A 27288-nucleotide genomic window follows, 5' to 3' on the forward strand; every position below is an offset into this window, starting at 1 on the left:
ATGGAACTCCTGTCCATCACCAAATGTGAGTAAAAAATAAAATACCTGCAGAGAGCTTTGACAAAATGCTGCCGAGAAAGGATTGTGTCTTTTGTTTGGGACTAAATTATAGACTGTGCATTATATGCCTTTCACCTCCTGTTCTGAAATAATGTTTTGTATTTTTCAAATAGGCCTAATTATTTAAAATTCAAACAAATTAAATAGGCATTTTATTTTGCCTTGCCAACAATCATAGGGCAGATATTACTTTTCATTTAGTGTTTTTTTTAATCATTTCTTCAATTAGAATTTTAAATATTTAACATTTGATGAACAATTGGGTGTATTACCTTGATAAACACCCAGCCCTTGTGCCCTCAAACCCACTGGTCGAGTCTCAAGCCGTGCTCACTTTAAAACCTTACCCACCTCTGGCCTATATTACATAATGCATGTATGTCTTTTTACTTCTGTGTAATGCTGATGAAAATATGATCTAAAATATACCAAAATATCTGTTTTGGTAATTTTCTTCAGAAGGAACCCCAGCCTCCCTACTTTGTTGTGGCATTCAAATCTTGTCTTGTGAAATTTGTGTCATAATAACTCTCTGATGCAGAAAGAACAATTCATTCAAACTTGTAGTTTTTTTGCCCCAATGCCTGACTTGCATTTATGGATGTATTTATGTAAAATCACATTTTTATATATCTAGTTGTGAATTAAACATATTTTTGTTTTTTGAATCTGTGCTTTTGCATGCGAGAATTTGAGTCCGTATTTGTGGTCATCAAAATTGTGCATTCACCTCTGTGAATGTGGATATTTATGAGACAAAGTGTTTATCCATCCACAGCTTTGAGTTCGCGCAAAAGCCTGATTCATTGAAAGAGCTTGACTTGCATGCAATCTTTTTCACAAACATTGTCATTTATAAACTTTCAAATTATTTGGAACAATTCACATTCAATTTTAAAATTAAATGTGGATTCAGCCTTTCATCTTGCGGAGGATCTTTTTTGACACAAACATTCCGCAATTCTTCTCCCTCCCAACTCATTCACGAGGCAGAGAAGTTCCTCTGATAACCATCGGGGGCAATGTTGTTGTCTTTTCCTAGACCCAGGTGTTGCCAGTTTGGGCAACTTTTGTCCCCCATTCAGCAGAAAAAAGTGTTAAATCCATATTTAACATACTAAATCACATTTTTCAGGAAAGTCAAGCCGTCAAGTGCTTGTGTTAAGTTCTTTTTTTTTACTCATCTATTCCGTTATTATGTTATCAAAAGAGTCAAAAAAAGTCAGAGCTCATATTCTGGAGGAGAAAAGTTAACTCCACTATTATCAGAGCAGATAAACAGTCAAATAATAGCAATTTTCCTTTTTCAAAGTTTACATCTCCTACATGTAGAAGTCAGTACTGTCAGGCTCAGTCCTTCTGTGATGCATAAACACACAGAGACAATTTTACTCCAAACATTGTAGTGTATTGTGTTATTTAGTCTCAGGAGGAACATGTGGCGAACTGAATGGTGCACATTGTTGAGGTTACAGCAGCAGCACAGATCCTTCTACTTCACAGAGAAGAGAAGTCTCCTCAGCGGTCTTTGCAGTGTGTTCCTGTAAATTCATATATGTTGTAAAATATGCATCAACACGACTGTCATGCCTGCATTTATAACATCAGTATCAAGCAATTGCCTTACTCCCTTTGTAGTACTGCAGACTCCCACATTCATCCAAGGCACTGGGTTTTCCATAACAGATGTAGCCTAGAAAGGTTTATTATTGTATTGTTGTATGTCCATCAAGAGTTTTTAAAATGGCCTTGTTGTGGCTCACATTGCTCTGGACTGTCCCAGCGTTGTCCTTCAGCAGCAGTGGATGTGAAGATCAAACTGACAGTGTGTGACAAGTGAAAGGACAGCAACAACAAATCAACACATGATGGAGCAGTGTCTAAATCCTAGATGTAGTTTTAATAACATTTTAGTCAAATTAGTTTTTGTTTAACAGCTTAACCATACATACATTTAAATGATCACTCAGTTTTAGGATGGTTTTAGAATTTAGCAAGTCTTTGACCCCCCAAAAATGTGAAAGATTGGCAAGCATAAAAATGGGATTAGTGTTTCATGTCATCAAAGACACAAAGACAAAGTAAAATATTGTGAGACCTCAAGCAAAATGTTTGCTGTTTTGAATGTCAGACTTTTCTCTATACTGTGGATATTTTGAGATTAACAAGTGCTGTTTCTTGAAGATGATTAACACACACAGCTAAAAAACGAGCAAGAGAGGCCGCCTCCCGTTTCAGTCTGCAGCGCAAATGCAAACTGGAAACTTTCTCCATCTCAAGTTTTTCAACCGGAACTAGTAGTTGGTAAACATTGCCCCCAATGGTTACCGGGGGAACTTAGCGGAATTTATTTTATATTCTCGCACTCTCTCTCTCTCGCTCTCTCTCTATAACAGGGGTGGGCAATTATTTTCCTCCGAGGGCCATATTCGAATCCAGGAGAGTAGCGGAGGGCCGGCCCGCGATGATTGGTGTGAAAAAATAAATAAAAATAGAAATAAATATCAAATAAAATATCACTTTTCTGTCCAATATAGGCTATTGAATCTATAATTTCATTTCACATCATATTTATTAAGGATACAAGTGCAGACAGATATCTATGGGCAAAAAAAAAATTACTTGAAATAATAATATTACTTGGCAAGTTTGGCGGGCCGCATTATAAAGACAAACGGGCCAAATGTGGCCCGCGGGCCAACCCCTGCTCTATAATATATATATATATATACATGTATACATATATATATCATTATTTATATATTGTTATTTTTTTGTCATTTTAGGTAACGAAGTGTACAGCATGGAGAAAGCATCCATTCCGGTCAGATTACTATTAGTATTTAGCATAACAACCGCAACAGCTGCACAAACTATATTTTTTGCTCCAAAAAGCACAACAGTCTTTGCATCTACACCAGAAGCTGCAGCTACAAGCACACATTCCAACAATACACTTGCTCTGACGAACAAAGTGCAAACTACAACTTCAGCTGCTACAACAACAAAACCTACATCTACAAATTCTACATCTGCCCCAGTTAAAACAACAACAGTTGGCCCCCCTTCTACATATTTCCCAACTACAACATCAGCTACAACAATATCTACAGTGGGCCAAACTACAACAACATTGACACGGATTACAACAGCATCAAAAAACACTGTATTTACTATAACTAATGTTGCACTAACTACAACATTAGCAGCACAAACTACAACTCTGACTACAACCTCAGCTGCCAAAACAACAAATGTGCCAGCTAAAACTACAGCTTCACCAAAAGCTCCAATAACGACAACTGCAGCGTCTACTAAAACTACTGGTGGCCAAACTACAATGAATGCCCAAACTACTACTGCCTTATTTTCAACTACAGCTGCAGAAACCACAACTGAAGTCCCCCGAACTACAAGTACAACCGCTCCCACTACAACTATACCTGCGCCAATTACAACTACGGAAAATCTAGCCACAATGACTGAAGTACCAGCTAATTCTACATCTGCCACAACTGCATCTACTCTAGCACAAACTACTATTGTGCCTGCTACAACTAGAGCTGCACCAACAACTGTACCCACTAGAACTACATCAGCTCTAACTAAAAGTACAGCTGTTTCAACTACAACTTCCCCCTCCACAACAACAGGGACAACAATATCTACAATCAGCCAAAATATAATAACAGCTCAAACTATCACAGCACCAACGACTAAAACTGCTGAATCTACAACAACTACACTCGCACAAACTACTACAACAGCAACCCAGTCTACAACTGCAGCTGCTCCATCTAACACCTCAGCAGCCCCAACTTTAACTACATCTGCTCCAGTTACACTAGCACAAACTACAACTGTGCCAGGTACAGCTACAGCTTCACTTACTATTACAGCACCAACGACAAAGACTTGGCTGCCTATAACAACTACTGGTGGCCCAACTACAACCAGTACCCCAACTGCAACTGACCCCACTTCGACTACAGCTGCACAACCCACAGCTGAATTTTCCCAAACAACAAGCACAGCCGCACCCAATTCAACTACAATTGCGCCATTCACAACTACAGCAACTCTAGCCACCACGACAGAAGCACCAACTACATCTGCTCTGACACAAACTACTACTGTTCCTGCTACAACTACACCAACAATGACAGCACCAACAACAACTGTACCCACTACAACTACATCAGGACCAACTACAACAAGTGAAAACCCCACAACATCAGAGACAACAATATCTACAACAATATCTACTACTGGTGGCGCAACTACAATCAGTGCCACAACTGCAACTGCCTCAACTTCAACTACAGCTGCACAACCCACAACTGAATCCTCCCAAACGACAAGCACAGCCACACCCAATACAACAACTGTTCCAATCACAACTAAAGCAACTCTAGCCACCACGACAGAAGCACCAACTACATCTACTGTGGCACAAACTACTACTGTTCCTGCTACAACTACAGCTGCACCAACAGCAACAGTACCCACTACAACTACATCAGCACCAACTACAACAACTGAAATCCCCACAACATCAGAGACAACAATATCTACAATAATATCTACTACTAGTGGCCGAACTACAATCCGTGCCCCAACTGCAACTGCCTCCATGACAACTACAGCTGCACAACCCACAACTGAATTCTCCCAAACGACAAGCACAACCACAACCTCTACAACTACAACTGCACCAATCACAACTACAGCAACTCTAGCCACTACAACAGATGCACCAACTACGTCTACTTTGGCACAAACTACTATTGTGCCTGCTACGACTACAGCTGCACCAACAACGACAGCACCAACAACAACTGTACCTACTACAACTACATCAGGACCAACTACAACAAGTGAAAACCCCACAACATCAGAGACAAAAATATCTACAACAATATCTACTACTGGTGGCGCAACTACAATCAGTGCCCCAACTGCAACTGCCTCCACTTCAACTACAGCTGCACAACCCACAACTGAATTTTCCCAAACAACAAGCACAGCCGCACCCAATTCAACTACAATTGCGCCATTCACAACTACAGCAACTCTAGCCACTACTACAGAAGCACCAACTACATCTACTCTGACACAAACTACTACTGTTCCTGCTACAACTACATCAGCACCAACTGCAAAAACTGAAATCCCTACATCAGAGACAACAATATCTACTACTGGTGGCACTACTACAATCAGTGCCCTAACTGCAACTGCCTCCACGGCAACTACAGCTGCACAACCCACAACTGAATTCTCCCAAACGACAAGCACAGCCACACCCACTACAACTAAAACTGCACCAAACACAACTACAGCAACTCTAGCCACTACAACAGATGCACCAATTACATCTACTCTGGCACAAACTACTATTGTGCCTGCTACACTTGCACCAACAACGACAGCACCAACAACAACTGTACCCACTACAACTACATCAGCACCAACTACAACAACTGAAATCCCCACAACATCAGAGACAACAATATCTACTACTGGTGGCCCAACTACAATCAGTGCCCCAACTGCAACTGCCTCCATGGAAACTACAGCTGCACAACCTACAACTGAATCCTCCCAAACGACAAGCACAGCCACACCCAATACAACTACAACTGTTCCAATCACAACTACAGCAACTCTAGCCACCACGACAGAAGCACCAACTACATCTACTGTGGCACAAACTACTACTGTCCCTGCTACAACTACAGCTCCACCAACAGCAACAGTACCCACTACAACTACATCAGCACCAACCACAGAAACTGAAATACCCACAACTAAAAGTACAGCTGCTTCAACTACAACTCCCCCCTCTACAACAACAGGGACAACAATATCTACAATCAGCCAAAATACAATAAGAGCTCAAACTACAACAGCGCCAACGACCAAAACGGCAACATCTACAACACTCGCACAAACTACTACAACAGCAACCCTCACTAAAACCAGTGCCCCAACTGCAACTGCCGCCACTTCGACTACAGCTGCACAACCCACAGCTGAATTTTCCCAAACAACAAGAACAGCCGCACCCAATTCAACTACAATTGCGCCATTCACAACTACAGCAACTCTAGCCACAACGACAGAAGCACCAACTACATCTACTCTGACACAAACTACTACTGTTCCTGCTACAACTATACTTGCACCAACAATGACAGCACCAACAACAACAACTGTACCCACTACAACTACATCAGGACCAACTACAACAAGTGAAAACCCCAAAACATCAAAGACAAAAATATCTACAACAATATCTACTACTGGTGGCGCAACTACAATCAGTGCCCCAACTGCAACTGCCTCCACTTCAACTACAGCTGCACAACCCACAACTGAATCCTCCCAAACGACAAGCACAGCCACACCCAATACAACTACAACTGTTCCAATCACAACTAAAGCAACTCTAGCCACCAGGACAGAAGCACCAACTACATCTACTGTGGCACAAACTACTACTGTTCCTGCTACAACTACAGCTGCACCAACAGCAACAGTACCCACTACAACGCCATCAGCACCAACTACAACAACTGAAATCCCCACAACATCAGAGACAACAATATCTACAATAATATCTACTACTAGTGGCCGAACTACAATCAGTGCCCCAACTGCAACTGCCTCCACGGCAACTACAGCTGCACAACCCACAACTGAATTCTCCCAAACGACAAGCACAATCACAACCTCTACAACTACAACTGCACCAATCACAACTAAAGCAACTCTAGCCTCCACGACAGAAGCACGAACTACATCTATTGTGGCACAAACTACTACTTTTCCTGCTACAACTAGAGCTGCACCAACAGCAACAGTACCCACTATAACTACATCAGCACCAACTGCAACAACTGAAATCCCTACAACATCAGAGACAACAATATCTAATACTGGTGGCCCAACTACAATCAGTGCCCCAACTGCAACTGCCTCCACGGCAACTACAGCTGCGCAACCCACAACACCAATAACAACTACAGCAACTCTAGCCACTACAACAGATGCACCAACTACATCTACTCTGGCACAAACTACTATTGTTCCTGCTACAACTACACTTGCATCAACAATGACAGCACCAACAACAACAACAACTGTACCCACTACAACTACATCAATACCAACTACAACAACTGAAATCCCCACAAAATCAGAGACAACAATATCTACTACTGGTGCCCAAACTGCAACTGCCTCCATGGCAACTACAGCTGCACAACCCACAACTGAATTCTCCCAAACGACAAGCACAGCCACACCCACTACAACTAAAACTGCACCAATCACAACTACAGTAACTCTAGCCACTACAACAGATGCATCAACTACATCTACTCTGGCACAAACTACTATTGTGCCTGCTAAAACTACACTTGCACCAACAATGACAGCACCAACAACAACAACAACAACTGCACCCACTACAACTACATCAGGACCAACTACAACAAGTGAAAACCCCACAACATCAGAGACAACAATATCTACAACAATATCCACTACTTTTGGCGCAACTACAATCAGTGCCCCAACTGCAACTGCCTCCACTTCAACTACAGCTGCACAACCCAGAACTGAATCCTCCCAAACGACAATCACAGCCACACCCAATACAACTACAACTGTTCCAATCACAACTACAGCAACTCTAGCCACTACAACAGATGTACCAACTACGTCTACTCTGGCACAAACTACTATTGTGCCTGCTACAACTACAGCTGCACCAACAACGACAGCACCAACAACAACTGTACCCACTAGAACTACATCAGCTCCGACAACAGAAACTGAAATACCCACAACTGAAAGTACAGCTGCTTCAATTACAACTCCCCCCTCTACAACAACAGGGACAACAATATCTACAATCAGCCAAAATACAATAACAGCTCAAACTACAACAGCACCAACGACCAAAACTGCAGCATCGACAACAACAACACTCGCACAAACTACTACAACAGCAACCCCAACTACAACTAGTGCCCCAACTGCAACTGCCCCCACTTCAACTACAGCTGCACAACCCACAGCTGAATTTTCCCAAACAACAAGCACAACCGCACCCAATTCAACTACAATTGCGCCATTCACAACTACAGTAACTCTAGCCACTACTACAGAAGCACATACTACATCTACTCTGGCACAAACTGCTACTGTTCCTGCTACAACTACACTTGCACAAACAATGACAGCACCAACAACAACAAAAACAACAACAACAACTGTACCCACTACAACTACATCAGCACCAACTACAGCAAGTGAAAACCCCACAACATCAGAGACAACAATATCTACAACAATATCTACTACTGGTGGCTCAACTACAATCAGTGCCCCAACTGCAACTGCCTCCACGTCAACTACAGCTGCACAACCCACAACTGAATCCTCCCAAACAACAAGCACAGCCACACCCAATACAACTACAACTGTTCCAATCACAACTAAAGCAACTCTAGCCACCACGAAAGAAGCACCAACTACATCTACTCTGGCACAAACTACTACTGTTCCTGCTACAACTACAGCTGCACCAACAGCAACAGTACCCACTAAAACTACATCAGCACCAACTGTAACAACTGAAATCCCTACAACATCAGAGACAACAATATCTACTACTGGTGGCCCAACTACAATCAGTGCCCCAACTGCAACTGCCTCCACGGCAACTACAGCTGCACAACCCACAACTGAATTCTCCCAAACGACAAGCACAGCCACACCCACTACAACTAAAACTGCACCAATCACAACTACAGCAACTCTAGCCACTACAACAGATGCACCAACTACATCTACTCTGGCACAAACTACTATTGTGCCTGCTAAAACTACACTTGCACCAACAATGACAGCACCAACAACAACAACAACAACTGTACCCACTACAACTACATCAGCACCAACTACAACAACTGAAATCCCCACAACATCAGAGACAACAATATCTACTACTGGTGGCCCAACTACAATCAGTGCCCCAACTGCAACTGCCTCCATGGAAACTACAGCTGCACAACCCACAACTGAATCCTCCCAAACGACAAGCACAGCCACACCCAATACAATTACAACTGTTCCAATCACAGCTACAGCAACTCTAGCCACCACGACAGAAGCACCAACTACATCTACTGTAGCACAAACTACTACTGTTCCTGCTACAACTACAGCTCCACCAACAGCAACAGTACCCACTACAACTACATCAGCACCAACCACAGAAACTGAAATACCCACAACTAAAAGTACAGCTGCTTCAACTACAACTCCCCCCTCTACAACAACAGGGACAACAATATCTACAATCAGCCAAAATACAATAAGAGCTCAAACTACAACAGCGCCAACGACCAAAACGGCAACATTTACAACACTCGCACAAACTACTACAACAGCAACCCCAACTAAAACCAGTGCCCCAACTGCAACTGCCCCCACTTCGACTACAGTTGCACCACCCACAGCTGAATTTTCCCAAACAACAAGCACAGCCGCACCCAATTCAACTACAATTACGCCATTCACAACTACAGCAACTCTAGCCACTACAACAGATGTACCAACTACGTCTACTCTGGCACAAACTACTATTGTGCCTGCTACAACTACAGCTGCACCAACAACGACAGCACCAACAACAACTGTACCCACTAGAACTACATCAGCTCCGACAACAGAAACTGAAATACCCACAACTGAAAGTACATCTGCTTCAATTACAATTCCCCCCTCTACAACAACAGGGACAAAAATATCTACAATCAGCCAAAATACAATAACAGCTCAAACTACAACAGCACCAACGACCAAAACTGCAGCATCTACAACAACAACAACAACAACACTCGCACAAACCACTACAACAGCAACCCCAACTACAACCAGTGCCCCAACTGCAACTGCCGACACTTCGACTACAGCTGCACCACCCAACGCTGAATTTTCCCAAACAACAAGCACAGCCGCACCCAATTCAACTACAATTGTGCCATTCACAACTACAGCAACTCTAGCCACCACGACAGAAGCACCAACTACATCTACTCTGACACAAACTACTACTGTTCCTGCTACAACTACACTTGCACCAACAATGACAGAACCAACAAAAACTGTACCCACTACAACTACATCAGGACCAACTACAACAAGTGAAAACCCCACAACATCAGAGACAACAATATCTACAACAATATCTACTACTTTTGGCGCAACTACAATCAGTGCCCCAACTGCAACTGCCTCCACTTCAACTACAGCTGCACAACCCAGAACTGAATCCTCCCAAACGACAATCACAGCCACACCCAATACAACTACAACTGTTCCAATCACAACTACAGCAACTCTAGCCACTACAACAGATGTACCAACTACGTCTACTCTGGCACAAACTACTATTGTGCCTGCTACAACTACAGCTGCACCAACAACAACAGCACCAACAACAACTGTACCCACTAGAACTACATCAGCTCCGACAACAGAAACTGAAATACCCACAACTGAAAGTACAGCTGCATCAATTACAACTCCCCCCTCTACAACAACAGGGACAACAATATCTACAATCAGCCAAAATACAATAACAGCTCAAACTACAACAGCACCAACGACCAAAACTGCAGCATCGACAACAACAACACTCGCACAAACTACTACAACAGCAACCCCAACTACAACTAGTGCCCCAACTGCAACTGCCCCCACTTCAACTACAGCTGCACAACCCACAGCTGAATTTTCCCAAACAACAAGCACAACCGCACCCAATTCAACTACAATTGCGCCATTCACAACTACAGTAACTCTAGCCACTACTACAGAAGCACCAACTACATCTACTCTGGCACAAACTGCTACTGTTCCTGCTACAACTACACTTGCACAAACAATGACAGCACCAACAACAACAAAAACAACAACAACAACTGTACCCACTACAACTACATCAGCACCAACTACAACAAGTGAAAACCCCACAACATCAGAGACAACAATATCTACAACAATATCTACTACTGGTGGCGCAACTACAATCAGTGCCCCAACTGCAACTGCCTCCACGTCAACTACAGCTGCACAACCCACAACTGAATCCTCCCAAACAACAAGCACAGCCACACCCAATACAACTACAACTTTTCCAATCACAACTAAAGCAACTCTAGCCACCACGAAAGAAGCACCAACTACATCTACTCTGGCACAAACTACTACTGTTCCTGCTACAACTACAGCTGCACCAACAGCAACAGTACCCACTAAAACTACATCAGCACCAACTGCAACAACTGAAATCCCTACAACATCAGAGACAACAATATCTACTACTGGTGGCCCAACTACAATCAGTGCCCCAACTGCAACTGCCTCCACGGCAACTACAGCTGCACAACCAACAACTGAATTCTCCCAAACGACAAGCACAGCCACACCCACTACAACTAAAACTGCACCAATCACAACTACAGCAACTCTAGCCACTACAACAGATGCACCAACTACATCTACTCTGGCACAAACTACTATTGTGCCTGCTAAAACTACACTTGCACCAACAATGACAGCACCAACAACAACAACTGTACCCACTACAACTACATCAGCACCAACGACCAAAACTGCAGCATCGACAACAACAACACTCGCACAAACTACTACAACAGCAACCCCAACTACAACTAGTGCCCCAACTGCAACTGCCCCCACTTCAACTACAGCTGCACAACCCACAGCTGAATTTTCCCAAACAACAAGCACAACCGCACCCAATTCAACTACAATTGCGCCATTCACAACTACAGTAACTCTAGCCACTACTACAGAAGCACCAACTACATCTACTCTGGCACAAACTGCTACTGTTCCTGCTACAACTACACTTGCACAAACAATGACAGCACCAACAACAACAAAAACAACAACAACAACTGTACCCACTACAACTACATCAGCACCAACTACAACAAGTGAAAACCCCACAACATCAGAGACAACAATATCTACAACAATATCTACTACTGGTGGCGCAACTACAATCAGTGCCCCAACTGCAACTGCCTCCACGTCAACTACAGCTGCACAACCCACAACTGAATCCTCCCAAACAACAAGCACAGCCACACCCAATACAACTACAACTTTTCCAATCACAACTAAAGCAACTCTAGCCACCACGAAAGAAGCACCAACTACATCTACTCTGGCACAAACTACTACTGTTCCTGCTACAACTACAGCTGCACCAACAGCAACAGTACCCACTAAAACTACATCAGCACCAACTGCAACAACTGAAATCCCTACAACATCAGAGACAACAATATCTACTACTGGTGGCCCAACTACAATCAGTGCCCCAACTGCAACTGCCTCCACGGCAACTACAGCTGCACAACCCACAACTGAAATCTCCCAAACGACAAGCACAGCCACACCCACTACAACTAAAACTGCACCAATCACAACTACAGCAACTCTAGCCACTACAACAGATGCACCAACTACATCTACTCTGGCACAAACTACTATTGTGCCTGCTAAAACTACACTTGCACCAACAATGACAGCACCAACAACAACAACTGTACCCACTACAACTACATCAGCACCAACTACAACAACTGAAATCCCCACAACATCAGAGACAACAATATCTACTACTGGTGGCCCAACTACAATCAGTGCCCCAACTGCAACTGCCTCCATGGAAACTACAGCTGCACAACCCACAACTGAATCCTCCCAAACGACAAGCACAGCCACACCCAATACAATTACAACTGTTCCAATCACAGCTACAGCAACTCTAGCCACCACGACAGAAGCACCAACTACATCTACTGTGGCACAAACTACTATTGTTCCTGCTACAACTACAGCTCCACCAACAGCAACAGTACCCACTACAACTACATCAGCACCAACCACAGAAACTGAAATACCCACAACTAAAAGTACAGCTGCTTCAACTACAACTCCCCCCTCTACAACAACAGGGACAACAATATCTACAATCAGCCAAAATACAATAAGAGCTCAAACTACAACAGCGCCAACGACCAAAACGACAACATTTACAACACTCGCACAAACTACTACAACAGCAACCCCAACTAAAACCAGTGCCCCAACTGCAACTGCCCCCACTTCGACTACAGTTGCACCACCCACAGCTGAATTTTCCCAAACAACAAGCACAGCCGCACCCAATTCAACTACAATTACGCCATTCACAACTACAGCAACTCTAGCCACTACAACAGATGTACCAACTACGTCTACTCTGGCACAAACTACTATTGTGCCTGCTACAACTACAGCTGCACCAACAACGACAGCACCAACAACTACTGTACCCACTAGAACTACATCAGATCCGACAACAGAAACTGAAATACCCACAACTGAAAGTACAGCTGCTTCAATTACAATTCCCCCCTCTACAACAACAGGGACAACAATATCTACAATCAGCCAAAATACAATAACAGCTCAAACTACAACAGCACCAACGACCAAAACTGCAGCTTCTACAACAACAACAACAACAACAACAACAACAACAACAACACCCGCACAAACCACTACAACAGCAACCCCAACTACAACCAGTGCCCCAACTGCAACTGCCGACACTTCGACTACAGCTGCACCACCCACAGCTGAATTTTCCCAAACAACAAGCACAGCCGCACCCAATTCAACTACAATTGTGCCATTCACAACTACAGCAACTCTAGCCACCACGACAGAAGCACCAACTACATCTACTCTGACACAAACTACTACTGTTCCTGCTACAACTACACTTGCACCAACAATGACAGCACCAACAATTGTACCCACTACAACTACATCAGGACCAACTACAACAAGTGAAAACCCCACAACATCAGAGACAACAATATCTACAACAATATCTACTACTGGTGGCGTAACTACAATCAGTGCCCCAACTGCAACTGCCTTCACTTCAACTACAGCTGCACAACCCACAACTGAATCCTCCCAAACGACAAGCACAGCCACACCCAATACAACTACAACTGTTCCAATCACAACTACAGCAACTCTAGCCACCACAACAGAAGCACCAACTACATCTACTCTGGCACAAACTACTACTGTTCCTGCTACAACTACACCTCCACCAACAACGACAGCACCAACAACAACTGTACCCACTAGAACTACATCAGCTCCGACAACAGAAACTGAAATACCCACAACTGAAAGTACAGCTGCTTCAACTAGAACTCCCCCCTCTACAACAACAGGGACAAAAATATCTACAATCAGCCAAAATACAATAACAGCTCAAACTACAACAGCACCAACGACCAAAACTGCAGCATCTACAATATCACTTGCACAAACTACTACAACAGCAACCCCAACTACAACTAGTGCCCCAACTGCAACTGCCCCCACTTCAACTACAGCTGCACAACCCACAGCTGAATTTTCCCAAACAACAAGCACAGCCGCACCCAATTCAACTACAATTGCGCCATTCACAACTACAGTAACTCTAGCCACTACTACAGAAGCACCAACTACATCTACTCTGGCACAAACTGCTACTGTTCCTGCTACAACTACACTTGCACAAACAATGACAGCACCAACAACAACAAAAACAACAACAACTGTACCCACTACAACTACATCAGCACCAAATACAACAAGTGAAAACCCCACAACATCAGAGACAACAATATCTATAACAATATCTACTACTGGTGGCTCAACTACAATCAGTGCCCCAACTGCAACTGCCTCCACGTCAACTACAGCTGCACAACCCACAACTGAATCCTCCCAAACAACAAGCACAGCCACACCCAATATAACTACAACTGTTCCAATCACAACTAAAGCAACTCTAGCCACCACGAAAGACGCACCAACTACATCTACTCTGGCACAAACTACTACTGTTCCTGCTACAACTACACCAACAGCAACAGTACCCACTAAAACTACATCAGCACCAACTGCAACAACTGAAATCCCTACAACATCAGAGACAACAATATCTACTACTGGTGGCACAAATACAATCAGTGCCCCAACTGCAACTGCCTCCACGGCAACCTCAGCTGCACAACACACAACACCAATAACAACTACAGCAACTCTAGCCACTACAACAGATGCACCAACTACATCTACTCTGGCACAAACTACTATTGTGCCTGCTACAACTACACTTGCATCAACAATGACAGCACCAACAACAACAACAACTGTACCCACTACAAATACATCAACACCAACTACAACAACTGAAATCCCCACAACATCAGAGACAATAATATCTACAACAATATCTACTACTGGTGCCCACACTGCAACTGCCTCCATGGCAACTACAGCTGCACAACCCACAACTGAATTCTCCAAAACGACAAGCACAGCCACACCCACTACAACTAAAACTGCACCAATCACAACTACAGCAACTCTAGCCACTACAACAGATGCACCAACTACATCTACTGTGGCACAAACTACTACTGTTCCTGCTACAACTACACTTGCATCAACAGCAACAGTACCCACTAAAACTACATCAGCACCAACTGCAACAACTGAAATCCCTACAACATCAGAGGCAACAATATCTACTACTGGTGGCACAACTACAATCAGTGCCCCAACTGCAACTGCCTCCACGGCAACTACAGCTGTACAACCCACAACTGAATTCTCCCAAACGACAAGCACAGCCACACCCACTACAACTAAAACTGCACCAATCCCAACTTCAGCAACTCTAGCCACTACAACAGATTCACCAACTACATCTACTCTGGCACAAACTACTATTGTGCCTGCTACACTTGCACCAACAACGACAGCACCAACAACAACTGTACCCACTACAACTACATCAGCACCAACAACTGAAATCCCCACAACATCGGAGACAACAATATCTACAGCAATATCTACGACTGGTGGCCCCACTACAATCAGTGCCCCAACTTTAACTGCCTCGAAGTCAACTACTGCTGCACAACCCACAACTGAATCCTCCCAAACGACAAGCACAGCCGCACCCAATACAACTACAACTGCACCAATCACAACTACAGCAACTCTAACCACTACAACAGAAGCACCAACTACATCTACTGTGGCACAAACTACTACTGTTCCTGCTACAACTACAGCTGCACCTAAAACGACAGCAGCAACAACAACTGTACCCACTAGAACTAAATCAGCTCAGACAACAGAAACTGAAATACCCACAACTGAAAGTACAGCTGCTTCAACTACAACTCCCCCCTCTACAACAACAGGGACAACAATATCTACAATCAGCCAAAATACAATAACAGCTCAAACTACAACAGCACCAACGACCAAAACTGCAGCATCTACAACAACATTCGCACAAACTATTACAACAGCAACCCCAATTACAACCAGTGCCCCAACTGCAACTAACCCCACTTTGAATACAGCTGCAAAACCCACAGCTGAATTTTCCCAAACAACAAGCACAGCCGCACCCAATTCAACTACAATTGCGCCATTCACAACTACAGCAACTCTAGCAACTACTACAGAAGCACCAACTACATCTACTCTGGCACAAACTGCTTCTGTTCCTGCTACAACTACACTTGCACAAACAATGACAGCACCAACAACAACAACAACAACAAAAACGACTGTACCCACTACAACTACATTTGCACCAATCACTACTACAGCAACTCTAGCCACTACAAAAGATGCACCAACTACATTTACTCTGGCACAAACTACTATTGTGCCTGCTACGACTACAGCTGCACCAACAACAACTGTACCCACTAGAACTACATCAGCTCCGACAACAGAAACTGAAATACCCACAACTGAAAGTACAGCTGCTTCAACTACAACTCCCCCCTCTACAACAACAGGGACAACAATATCTACAATCAGCCAAAATACAATAACAGCTCAAACTACAACAGCACCAACGACCAAAACTGCAGCATCTACAACAACACTCGCACAAACTACTACAACAGCAACCCCAACTGCAACCAGTGCCCCAACTGCAACTGCCTCCATGGCAACTACAGCTGCACAACCCACAACTGAATTCTCCCAAACGACAAGCACAGCCACACCCACTACAACTAAAACTGCACCAATCACAACTACAGCAACTCTAGCCACCACGACAGAAGCACCAACTACATCTACTGTGGCACAAACTACTACTGTTCCTGCTACAACTACAGCTCCACCAACAGCAACAGTATCCAATACAACTACATCAGCACCAACCACAGAAACTGAAATACCCACAACTAAAAGTACAGCTGCTTCAACTACAACTTCCCCCTCTACAACAACAGGGACAACAATATCTACAATAATATCTACTACTAGTGGCCGAACTACAATCAGTGCCCTAACTGCAACTGCCTCCATGACAACTACAGCTGCACAACCCACAACTGAATTCTCCCAAACGACAAGCACAACCACACCCTCTACAACTACAACTGCACCAATCACAACTACAGCAACTCTAGCCACTACAACAGATGCACCAACTACGTCTACTCTGGCACAAACTACTATTGTGCCTGCTACAACTACAGCTGCACCAACAACGACAGCACCAACAACAACTGTACCCACTAGAACTACATCAGCTCCGACAACAGAAACTGAAATACCCACAACTGAAAGTACAGCTGCTTCAACTACAACTCCCCCCTCTACGACAACAGGGACAACAATATCTACAATCAGCCAAAATACAATAACAGCTCAAACTACAACAGTACCAACGACCAAAACTGCAGCATCTACAACAAAACTCGCACAAACTACTACAACAGCAACCCGAACTATAACTAGTGCCCCAACTGCAACTGCCCCCACTTCGACTACAGCTGCACAACCCACAGCTGAATTTTCCCAAACAACAAGCACAGCCGCACCCAATTCAACTACAATTGCGCCATTCACAACTACAGCAACTCTAGCCACTACTACAGAAGCACCAACTACATCTACTCTGGCACAAACTGCTACTGTTCCTGCTACAACTACACTTGCACAAACAATGACAGCACCAACAACAACTGTACCCACTACAACTACATCAGCACCAACTACAACAAGTGAAAACCCCACAACATCAGAGACAACAATATCTACTACTGGTGGCGCAACTACAATCAGTGCCCCAACTGCAACTGCCTCCACGTCAACTACAGCTGCACAACCCACAACTGAATCCTCCCAAACGACAAGCACAGCCACACCCAATACTGTTCCAATCACAACTAAAGCAACTCTAGCCAACACGACAGGAGCACCAACTACATCTACTGTGGCACAAACTACTACTGGTCCTGCTACAACTGCATCAACAGCAACAGTACCCACTAAAACTACATCAGCACCAACTGCAACAACTGAAATCCCTACAATATCAGAGACAACAATATCTACTACAGGTGGCCCAACTACAATCAGTGCCCCAACTGCAACTGCCTCCACGGCAACTACAGCTGCACAACCCACAACTGAATTCTCCCAAACGACAAGCACAACCACACCCTCTACAACTACAACTGCACCAATCACAACTACAGCAACTCTAGCCACTACAACAGATGCACCAACTACGTCTACTATGGCACAAACTACTATTGTGCCTGCTACAACTACAGCTGCACCAACAAAGACAGCACCAACAACAACTGTACCCACTAGAACTACATCAGCTCCGACAACAGAAACTGAAATACCCACAACTGAAAGTACAGCTGCTTCAACTACAACTCCCCCCTCTACAACAACAGGGACAACAATATCTACAATCAGCCAAAATACAATAACAGCTCAAACTACAACAGCACCAACGACCAAAACTGCAGCATCTACAACAACAACACTCGCACAAACTACTACAACAGCAACCACAACTATAACTAGTGCCCCAACTGCAACTGCCCCCACTTCGACTACAGCTGCACAACCCACAGCTGAATTTTCCCAAACAACAAGCACAGCCGCACCCAATTCAACTACAATTGCGCCATTCACAACTACAGCAACTCTAGCCACCACGACAGAAGCACCAACTACATCTACTTTGACACAAACTACTACTGTTCCTGCTAAAACTACACTTGCACCAACAATGACAGCGTCAACAACAACTGTACCCACTACAACTACATCAGGACCAACTACAACAACTGAAATCCCCACAACATCAGAGACAATATCTACAATAATATCTACTACTAGTGGCCGAACTACAATCAGTGCCCCAACAGCAACTGCCTCCACGGTAACTACAGCTGCACAACCCACAACTGAATTCTCCCAAACGACAAGCACAACCACACCCTCTACAACTACAACTGCACCAATCACAACTACAGCAACTCTAGCCACTACAACAGATGCACCAACTACGTCTACTCTGGCACAAACTACTATTGTGCCTGCTACAACTACAGCTGCACCAACAACGACAGCACCAACAACAACTGTACCCACTAGAACTACATCAGCTCCGACAACAGAAACTGAAATACCCACAACTGAAAATACAGCTGCTTCAACTACAACTCCCCCCTCTACAACAACAGGGACAACAATATCTACAATCAGCCAAAATACAATAACAGCTCAAACTACAACAGCACCAACGACCAAAACTGCAGCATCTACAACAAAACTCGCACAAACTACTACAACAAAACTCACACAAACTACTACAACAGCAACCCCAACTACAACCAGTGCCCCAACTGCAACTGCCCCCACTTCGACTACAGCTGCACAACCCACAGCTGAATTTTCCCAAACAAGCACAGCCGCACCCAATTCAACTACAATTGCGCCATTCACAACTACAGCAACTCTAGCCACTACTACAGAAGCACCAACTACATCTACTCTGGTACAAACTGCTACTGTTCCTGCTACAACTACACTTGCACAAACAATGACAGCACCAACAACAACAACAACTGTACCCACTACAACTACATCAGCACCAACTACAACAAGTGAAAACCCCACAACATCAGAGACAACAATATCTACAACAATATCTACTACTGGTGGCGCAACTACAATCAGTGCCCCAACTGCAACTGCCTCCACGTCAACTACAGCTGCACAACCCACAACTGAATTCTCCCAAACGACAAGCACAGCCACACCCAATACAACTACAACTGTTCCAATCACAACTAAAGCAACTCTAGCCAACATGACAGAAGCACCAACTACTATTGTGCCTGCTACACTTGCACCAACAACGACAGCACCAACAACAACTGTACCCACTAAAACTACATCAGCACCAACAACTGAAATCCCCACAACATCAGAGACAACAATATCTACGACTGGTGGCCAAACTACAATCAGTGCCCCAACTGCAACTGCCTCGAAGTCAACTACTGCTGCACAACCCACAACTGAATCCTCCCAAACGACAAGCACAGCCGCACCCAATACAACTACAACTGCACCAATCACAACTACAGCAACTCTAACCACTACAACAGAAGCACCAACTACATCTACTGTGGCACAAACTACTACTGTTCCTGTTACAACTACAGCTGCACCTAAAACGACAGCAGCAACAACAACTGTACCCACTAGAACTACATCAGCTCAGACAACAGAAACTGAAATACCCACAACTGAAAGTACAGCTGCTTCAACTACAACTCCCCCCTCTACAACAACAGGGACAACAATATCTACAATCAGCCAAAATACAATAACAGCTCAAACTACAACAGCACCAACGACCAAAACTGCAGCATCTACAACAACACTTGCACAAACTATTACAACAGCAACCCAGACTACAACCAGTGCCCCAACTGCAACTGCCTCCATGGCAACTACAGCTGCACAACCCACAACTGCATTCTCCCAAACGACAAGCACAGCCACACCCACTACAACTAAAACTGCACCAATCACAACTACAGCAACTCTAGCCACCACGACAGAAGCACCAACTACATCTACTGTGGCACAAACTACTACTGTTCCTGCTACAACTACAGCTCCACCAACAGCAACAGTATCCATTACAACTACATCAGCACCAACCACAGAAACTGAAATACCCACAACTAAAAGTACAGCTGCTTCAACTACAACTTCCCCCTCTACAACAACAGGGACAACAATATCTACAATAATATCTACTACTAGTGGCCGAACTACAATCAGTGCCCCAACTGCAACTGCCTCCATGACAACTACAGCTGCACAACCCACAACTGAATTCTCCCAAACGACAAGCACAACCACACCCTCTACAACTACAACTGCACCAATCACAACTACAGCAACTCTAGCCACTACAACAGATGCACCAACTACGTCTACTCTGGCACAAACTACTATTGTGCCTGCTACAACTACAGCTGCACCAACAACGACAGCACCAACAACAACTGTACCCACTAGAACTACATCAGCTCCGACAACAGAAACTGAAATACCCACAACTGAAAGTACAGCTGCTTCAACTACAACTCCCCCCTCTACGACAACAGGGACAACAATATCTACAATCAGCCAAAATACAATAACAGCTCAAACTACAACAGTACCAACGACCAAAACTGCAGCATCTACAACAAAACTCGCACAAACTACTACAACAGCAACCCGAACTATAACTAGTGCCCCAACTGCAACTGCCCCCACTTCGACTACAGCTGCACAACCCACAGCTGAATTTTCCCAAACAACAAGCACAGCCGCACCCAATTCAACTACAATTGCGCCATTCACAACTACAGCAACTCTAGCCACTACTACAGAAGCACCAACTACATCTACTCTGGCACAAACTGCTACTGTTCCTGCTACAACTACACTTGCACAAACAATGACAGCACCAACAACAACTGTACCCACTACAACTACATCAGCACCAACTACAACAAGTGAAAACCCCACAACATCAGAGACAACAATATCTACTACTGGTGGCGCAACTACAATCAGTGCCCCAACTGCAACTGCCTCCACGTCAACTACAGCTGCACAACCCACAACTGAATCCTCCCAAACGACAAGCACAGCCACACCCAATACTGTTCCAATCACAACTAAAGCAACTCTAGCCAACACGACAGGAGCACCAACTACATCTACTGTGGCACAAACTACTACTGGTCCTGCTACAACTGCATCAACAGCAACAGTACCCACTAAAACTACATCAGCACCAACTGCAACAACTGAAATCCCTACAATATCAGAGACAACAATATCTACTACAGGTGGCCCAACTACAATCAGTGCCCCAACTGCAACTGCCTCCACGACAACTACAGCTGCACAACCCACAACTGAATTCTCCCAAACGACAAGCACAACCACACCCTCTACAACTACAACTGCACCAATCACAACTACAGCAACTCTAGCCACTACAACAGATGCACCAACTACGTCTACTATGGCACAAACTACTATTGTGCCTGCTACAACTACAGCTGCACCAACAAAGACAGCACCAACAACAACTGTACCCACTAGAACTACATCAGCTCCGACAACAGAAACTGAAATACCCACAACTGAAAGTACAGCTGCTTCAACTACAACTCCCCCCTCTACAACAACAGGGACAACAATATCTACAATCAGCCAAAATACAATAACAGCTCAAACTACAACAGCACCAACGACCAAAACTGCAGCATCTACAACAACAACACTCGCACAAACTACTACAACAGCAACCACAACTATAACTAGTGCCCCAACTGCAACTGCCCCCACTTCGACTACAGCTGCACAACCCACAGCTGAATTTTCCCAAACAACAAGCACAGCCGCACCCAATTCAACTACAATTGCGCCATTCACAACTACAGCAACTCTAGCCACCACGACAGAAGCACCAACTACATCTACTTTGACACAAACTACTACTGTTCCTGCTAAAACTACACTTGCACCAACAATGACAGCGTCAACAACAACTGTACCCACTACAACTACATCAGGACCAACTACAACAACTGAAATCCCCACAACATCAGAGACAATATCTACAATAATATCTACTACTAGTGGCCGAACTACAATCAGTGCCCCAACAGCAACTGCCTCCACGGTAACTACAGCTGCACAACCCACAACTGAATTCTCCCAAACGACAAGCACAACCACACCCTCTACAACTACAACTGCACCAATCACAACTACAGCAACTCTAGCCACTACAACAGATGCACCAACTACGTCTACTCTGGCACAAACTACTATTGCGCCTGCTACAACTACAGCTGCACCAACAACGACAGCACCAACAACAACTGTACCCACTAGAACTACATCAGCTCCGACAACAGAAACTGAAATACCCACAACTGAAAATACAGCTGCTTCAACTACAACTCCCCCCTCTACAACAACAGGGACAACAATATCTACAATCAGCCAAAATACAATAACAGCTCAAACTACAACAGCACCAACGACCAAAACTGCAGCATCTACAACAAAACTCGCACAAACTACTACAACAAAACTCACACAAACTACTACAACAGCAACCCCAACTACAACCAGTGCCCCAACTGCAACTGCCCCCACTTCGACTACAGCTGCACAACCCACAGCTGAATTTTCCCAAACAAGCACAGCCGCACCCAATTCAACTACAATTGCGCCATTCACAACTACAGCAACTCTAGCCACTACTACAGAAGCACCAACTACATCTACTCTGGTACAAACTGCTACTGTTCCTGCTACAACTACACTTGCACAAACAATGACAGCACCAACAACAACAACAACTGTACCCACTACAACTACATCAGCACCAACTACAACAAGTGAAAACCCCACAACATCAGAGACAACAATATCTACAACAATATCTACTACTGGTGGCGCAACTACAATCAGTGCCCCAACTGCAACTGCCTCCACGTCAACTACAGCTGCACAACCCACAACTGAATTCTCCCAAACGACAAGCACAGCCACACCCAATACAACTACAACTGTTCCAATCACAACTAAAGCAACTCTAGCCAACATGACAGAAGCACCAACTACTATTGTGCCTGCTACACTTGCACCAACAACGACAGCACCAACAACAACTGTACCCACTAAAACTACATCAGCACCAACAACTGAAATCCCCACAACATCAGAGACAACAATATCTACGACTGGTGGCCAAACTACAATCAGTGCCCCAACTGCAACTGCCTCGAAGTCAACTACTGCTGCACAACCCACAACTGAATCCTCCCAAACGACAAGCACAGCCGCACCCAATACAACTACAACTGCACCAATCACAACTACAGCAACTCTAACCACTACAACAGAAGCACCAACTACATCTACTGTGGCACAAACTACTACTGTTCCTGTTACAACTACAGCTGCACCTAAAACGACAGCAGCAACAACAACTGTACCCACTAGAACTACATCAGCTCAGACAACAGAAACTGAAATACCCACAACTGAAAGTACAGCTGCTTCAACTACAACTCCCCCCTCTACAACAACAGGGACAACAATATCTACAATCAGCCAAAATACAATAACAGCTCAAACTACAACAGCACCAACGACCAAAACTGCAGCATCTACAACAACACTTGCACAAACTATTACAACAGCAACCCAGACTACAACCAGTGCCCCAACTGCAACTGCCTCCATGGCAACTACAGCTGCACAACCCACAACTGCATTCTCCCAAACGACAAGCACAGCCACACCCACTACAACTAAAACTGCACCAATCACAACTACAGCAACTCTAGCCACCACGACAGAAGCACCAACTACATCTACTGTGGCACAAACTACTACTGTTCCTGCTACAACTACAGCTCCACCAACAGCAACAGTATCCATTACAACTACATCAGCACCAACCACAGAAACTGAAATACCCACAACTAAAAGTACAGCTGCTTCAACTACAACTTCCCCCTCTACAACAACAGGGACAACAATATCTACAATAATATCTACTACTAGTGGCCGAACTACAATCAGTGCCCCAACTGCAACTGCCTCCATGACAACTACAGCTGCACAACCCACAACTGAATTCTCCAAAACGACAAGCACAACCACACCCTCTACAACTACACCAATCACAACTACAGCAACTCTAGCCACTACAACAGATGCACCAACTACGTTTACTCAGGCACAAACTACTATTGTGCCTGCTACAACTACAGCTGCACCAACAACGACAGCACCAACAGCACCCACTAGAACTACATTGGCTCCGGCAACAGAAACTGAAATACCCACAACTGAAAGTACAGCTGCTTCAACTACAACTCCCCCCTCTACAACAACAGGGACAACAATATCTACAATCAGCCAAAATACAATAACAGCTCAAACTACAACAGCACCAACGACCAAAACTGCAGCATCTACAACAACAACACTCGCACAAACTACTACAACAGCAACCCCAACTATAACTAGTGCGCAAACTGCAACTGCCCCCACTTCGACTACAGCTGCACAACCCACAGCTGAATTCTCCCAAACAACAAGCACAGCCACACCCAATACAACTACAACTGTTCCAATCACAACTAAAGCAACTCTAGCCAACATGACAGAAGCACCAACTACATCTACTGTGGCACAAACTACTACTGTTACTGCTACAACTACAGCTGCATCAACAGCAACAGTACCCACTAAAACTACATCAGCACCAACTGCAACAACTGAAATCCCTACAACATCAGAGACAACAATATCTACTACTGGTGGCACAACTACAATCAGTGCCCCAACTGCAACTGCCTCCACGGCAACTACAGCTGCACAACCCACAACTGAATTCTCCCAAACGACAAGCACAGCCACACCCACTACAACTAAAACTGCACCAATCCCAACTACAGCAACTCTAGCCACTACAACAGATGCACCAACTACATCTACTCTGGCACAAACTACTATTGTGCCTGCTACACTTGCACCAACAACGACAGCACCAACAACAACTGTACCCACTACAACTACATCAGCACCAACAACTGAAATCCCCACAACATCAGAGACAACAATATCTACAACAATATCTACGACTGGTGGCCAAACTACAATCAGTGCCCCAACTGCAACGGCCTCAAAGTCAACTACTGCTGCACAACCCACAACTGAATCCTCCCAAACGACAAGCACATTCGCACCCAATACAACTACAACTGCACCAATCACAACTACAGCAACTCTAACCACTACAACAGAAGCACCAACTACATCTACTGTGGCACAAACTACTACTGTTCCTGCTACAACTACAGCTGCACCTAAAACGACAGCAGCAACAACAACAACTGTACCCACTAGAACTACATCAGCTCAGACAACAGAAATTGAAATACCCACAACTGAAAGTACAGCTGCTTCAACTACAACTCCCCCCTCTACAACAACAGGGACAACAATATCTACAATCAGCCAAAATACAATAACAGCTCAAACTACAACAGCACCAACGACCAAAACTGCAGCATCTACAACAACACTTGCACAAACTATCACAACAGCAACCCAGACTACAACCAGTGCCCCAACTGCAACTGCCTCCATGGCAACTACAGCTGCACAACCCACAACTGAATTCTCCCAAACGACAAGCACAGCCACACCCACTACAACTAAAACTGCACCAATCACAACTACAGCAACTCTAGCCACCACGACAGAAGCACCAACTACATTTACTGTAGCACAAACTACTACTGTTCCTGCTACAACTACAGCTCCACCAACAGCAACAGTATCCATTACAACTACATCAGCACCAACCACAGAAACTGAAATACCCACAACTAAAAGTACAGCTGCTTCAACTACAACTTCCCCCTCTACAACAACAGGGACAACAATATCTACAATAATATCTACTACTAGTGGCCGAACTACAATCAGTGCCCCAACTGCAACTGCCTCCATGACAACTACAGCTGCACAACCCACAACTGAATTCTCCAAAACGACAAGCACAACCACACCCTCTACAACTACACCAATCACAACTACAGCAACTCTAGCCACTACAACAGATGCACCAACTACGTTTACTCAGGCACAAACTAC

At 44.4% G+C, this 27288-nt stretch overlaps 1 protein-coding gene across 1 annotated transcript; it reads left to right on the forward strand.

Moving 5' to 3' along the window:
- On the forward strand, positions 1 to 25431 carry LOC140364340 (uncharacterized). Its single transcript, XM_072450437.1, has 15 exons — positions 1 to 25; positions 3960 to 4824; positions 4869 to 4900; positions 5493 to 5675; positions 8367 to 8617; positions 13330 to 13486; positions 13962 to 14063; positions 20673 to 20782; positions 21083 to 21130; positions 21210 to 21226; positions 22702 to 22760; positions 23778 to 23902; positions 24339 to 24402; positions 24576 to 24847; positions 25276 to 25431. The coding sequence occupies exons 1-15, from the start codon at positions 1 to 3 to the stop codon at positions 25429 to 25431; spliced, it is 2466 nt and encodes an 821-aa protein (XP_072306538.1).
- The last annotated feature ends 1857 nt before the right edge of the window (positions 25432 to 27288 follow it).

The sequence above is a fragment of the Eucyclogobius newberryi genome, unplaced genomic scaffold, assembly GCF_026437365.1.
Source record: "Eucyclogobius newberryi isolate DKJ021-1_F unplaced genomic scaffold, fEucNew1.0.hap1 SCAF_18, whole genome shotgun sequence".
Classification (NCBI taxonomy): domain Eukaryota; kingdom Metazoa; phylum Chordata; class Actinopteri; order Gobiiformes; family Gobiidae; genus Eucyclogobius; species Eucyclogobius newberryi.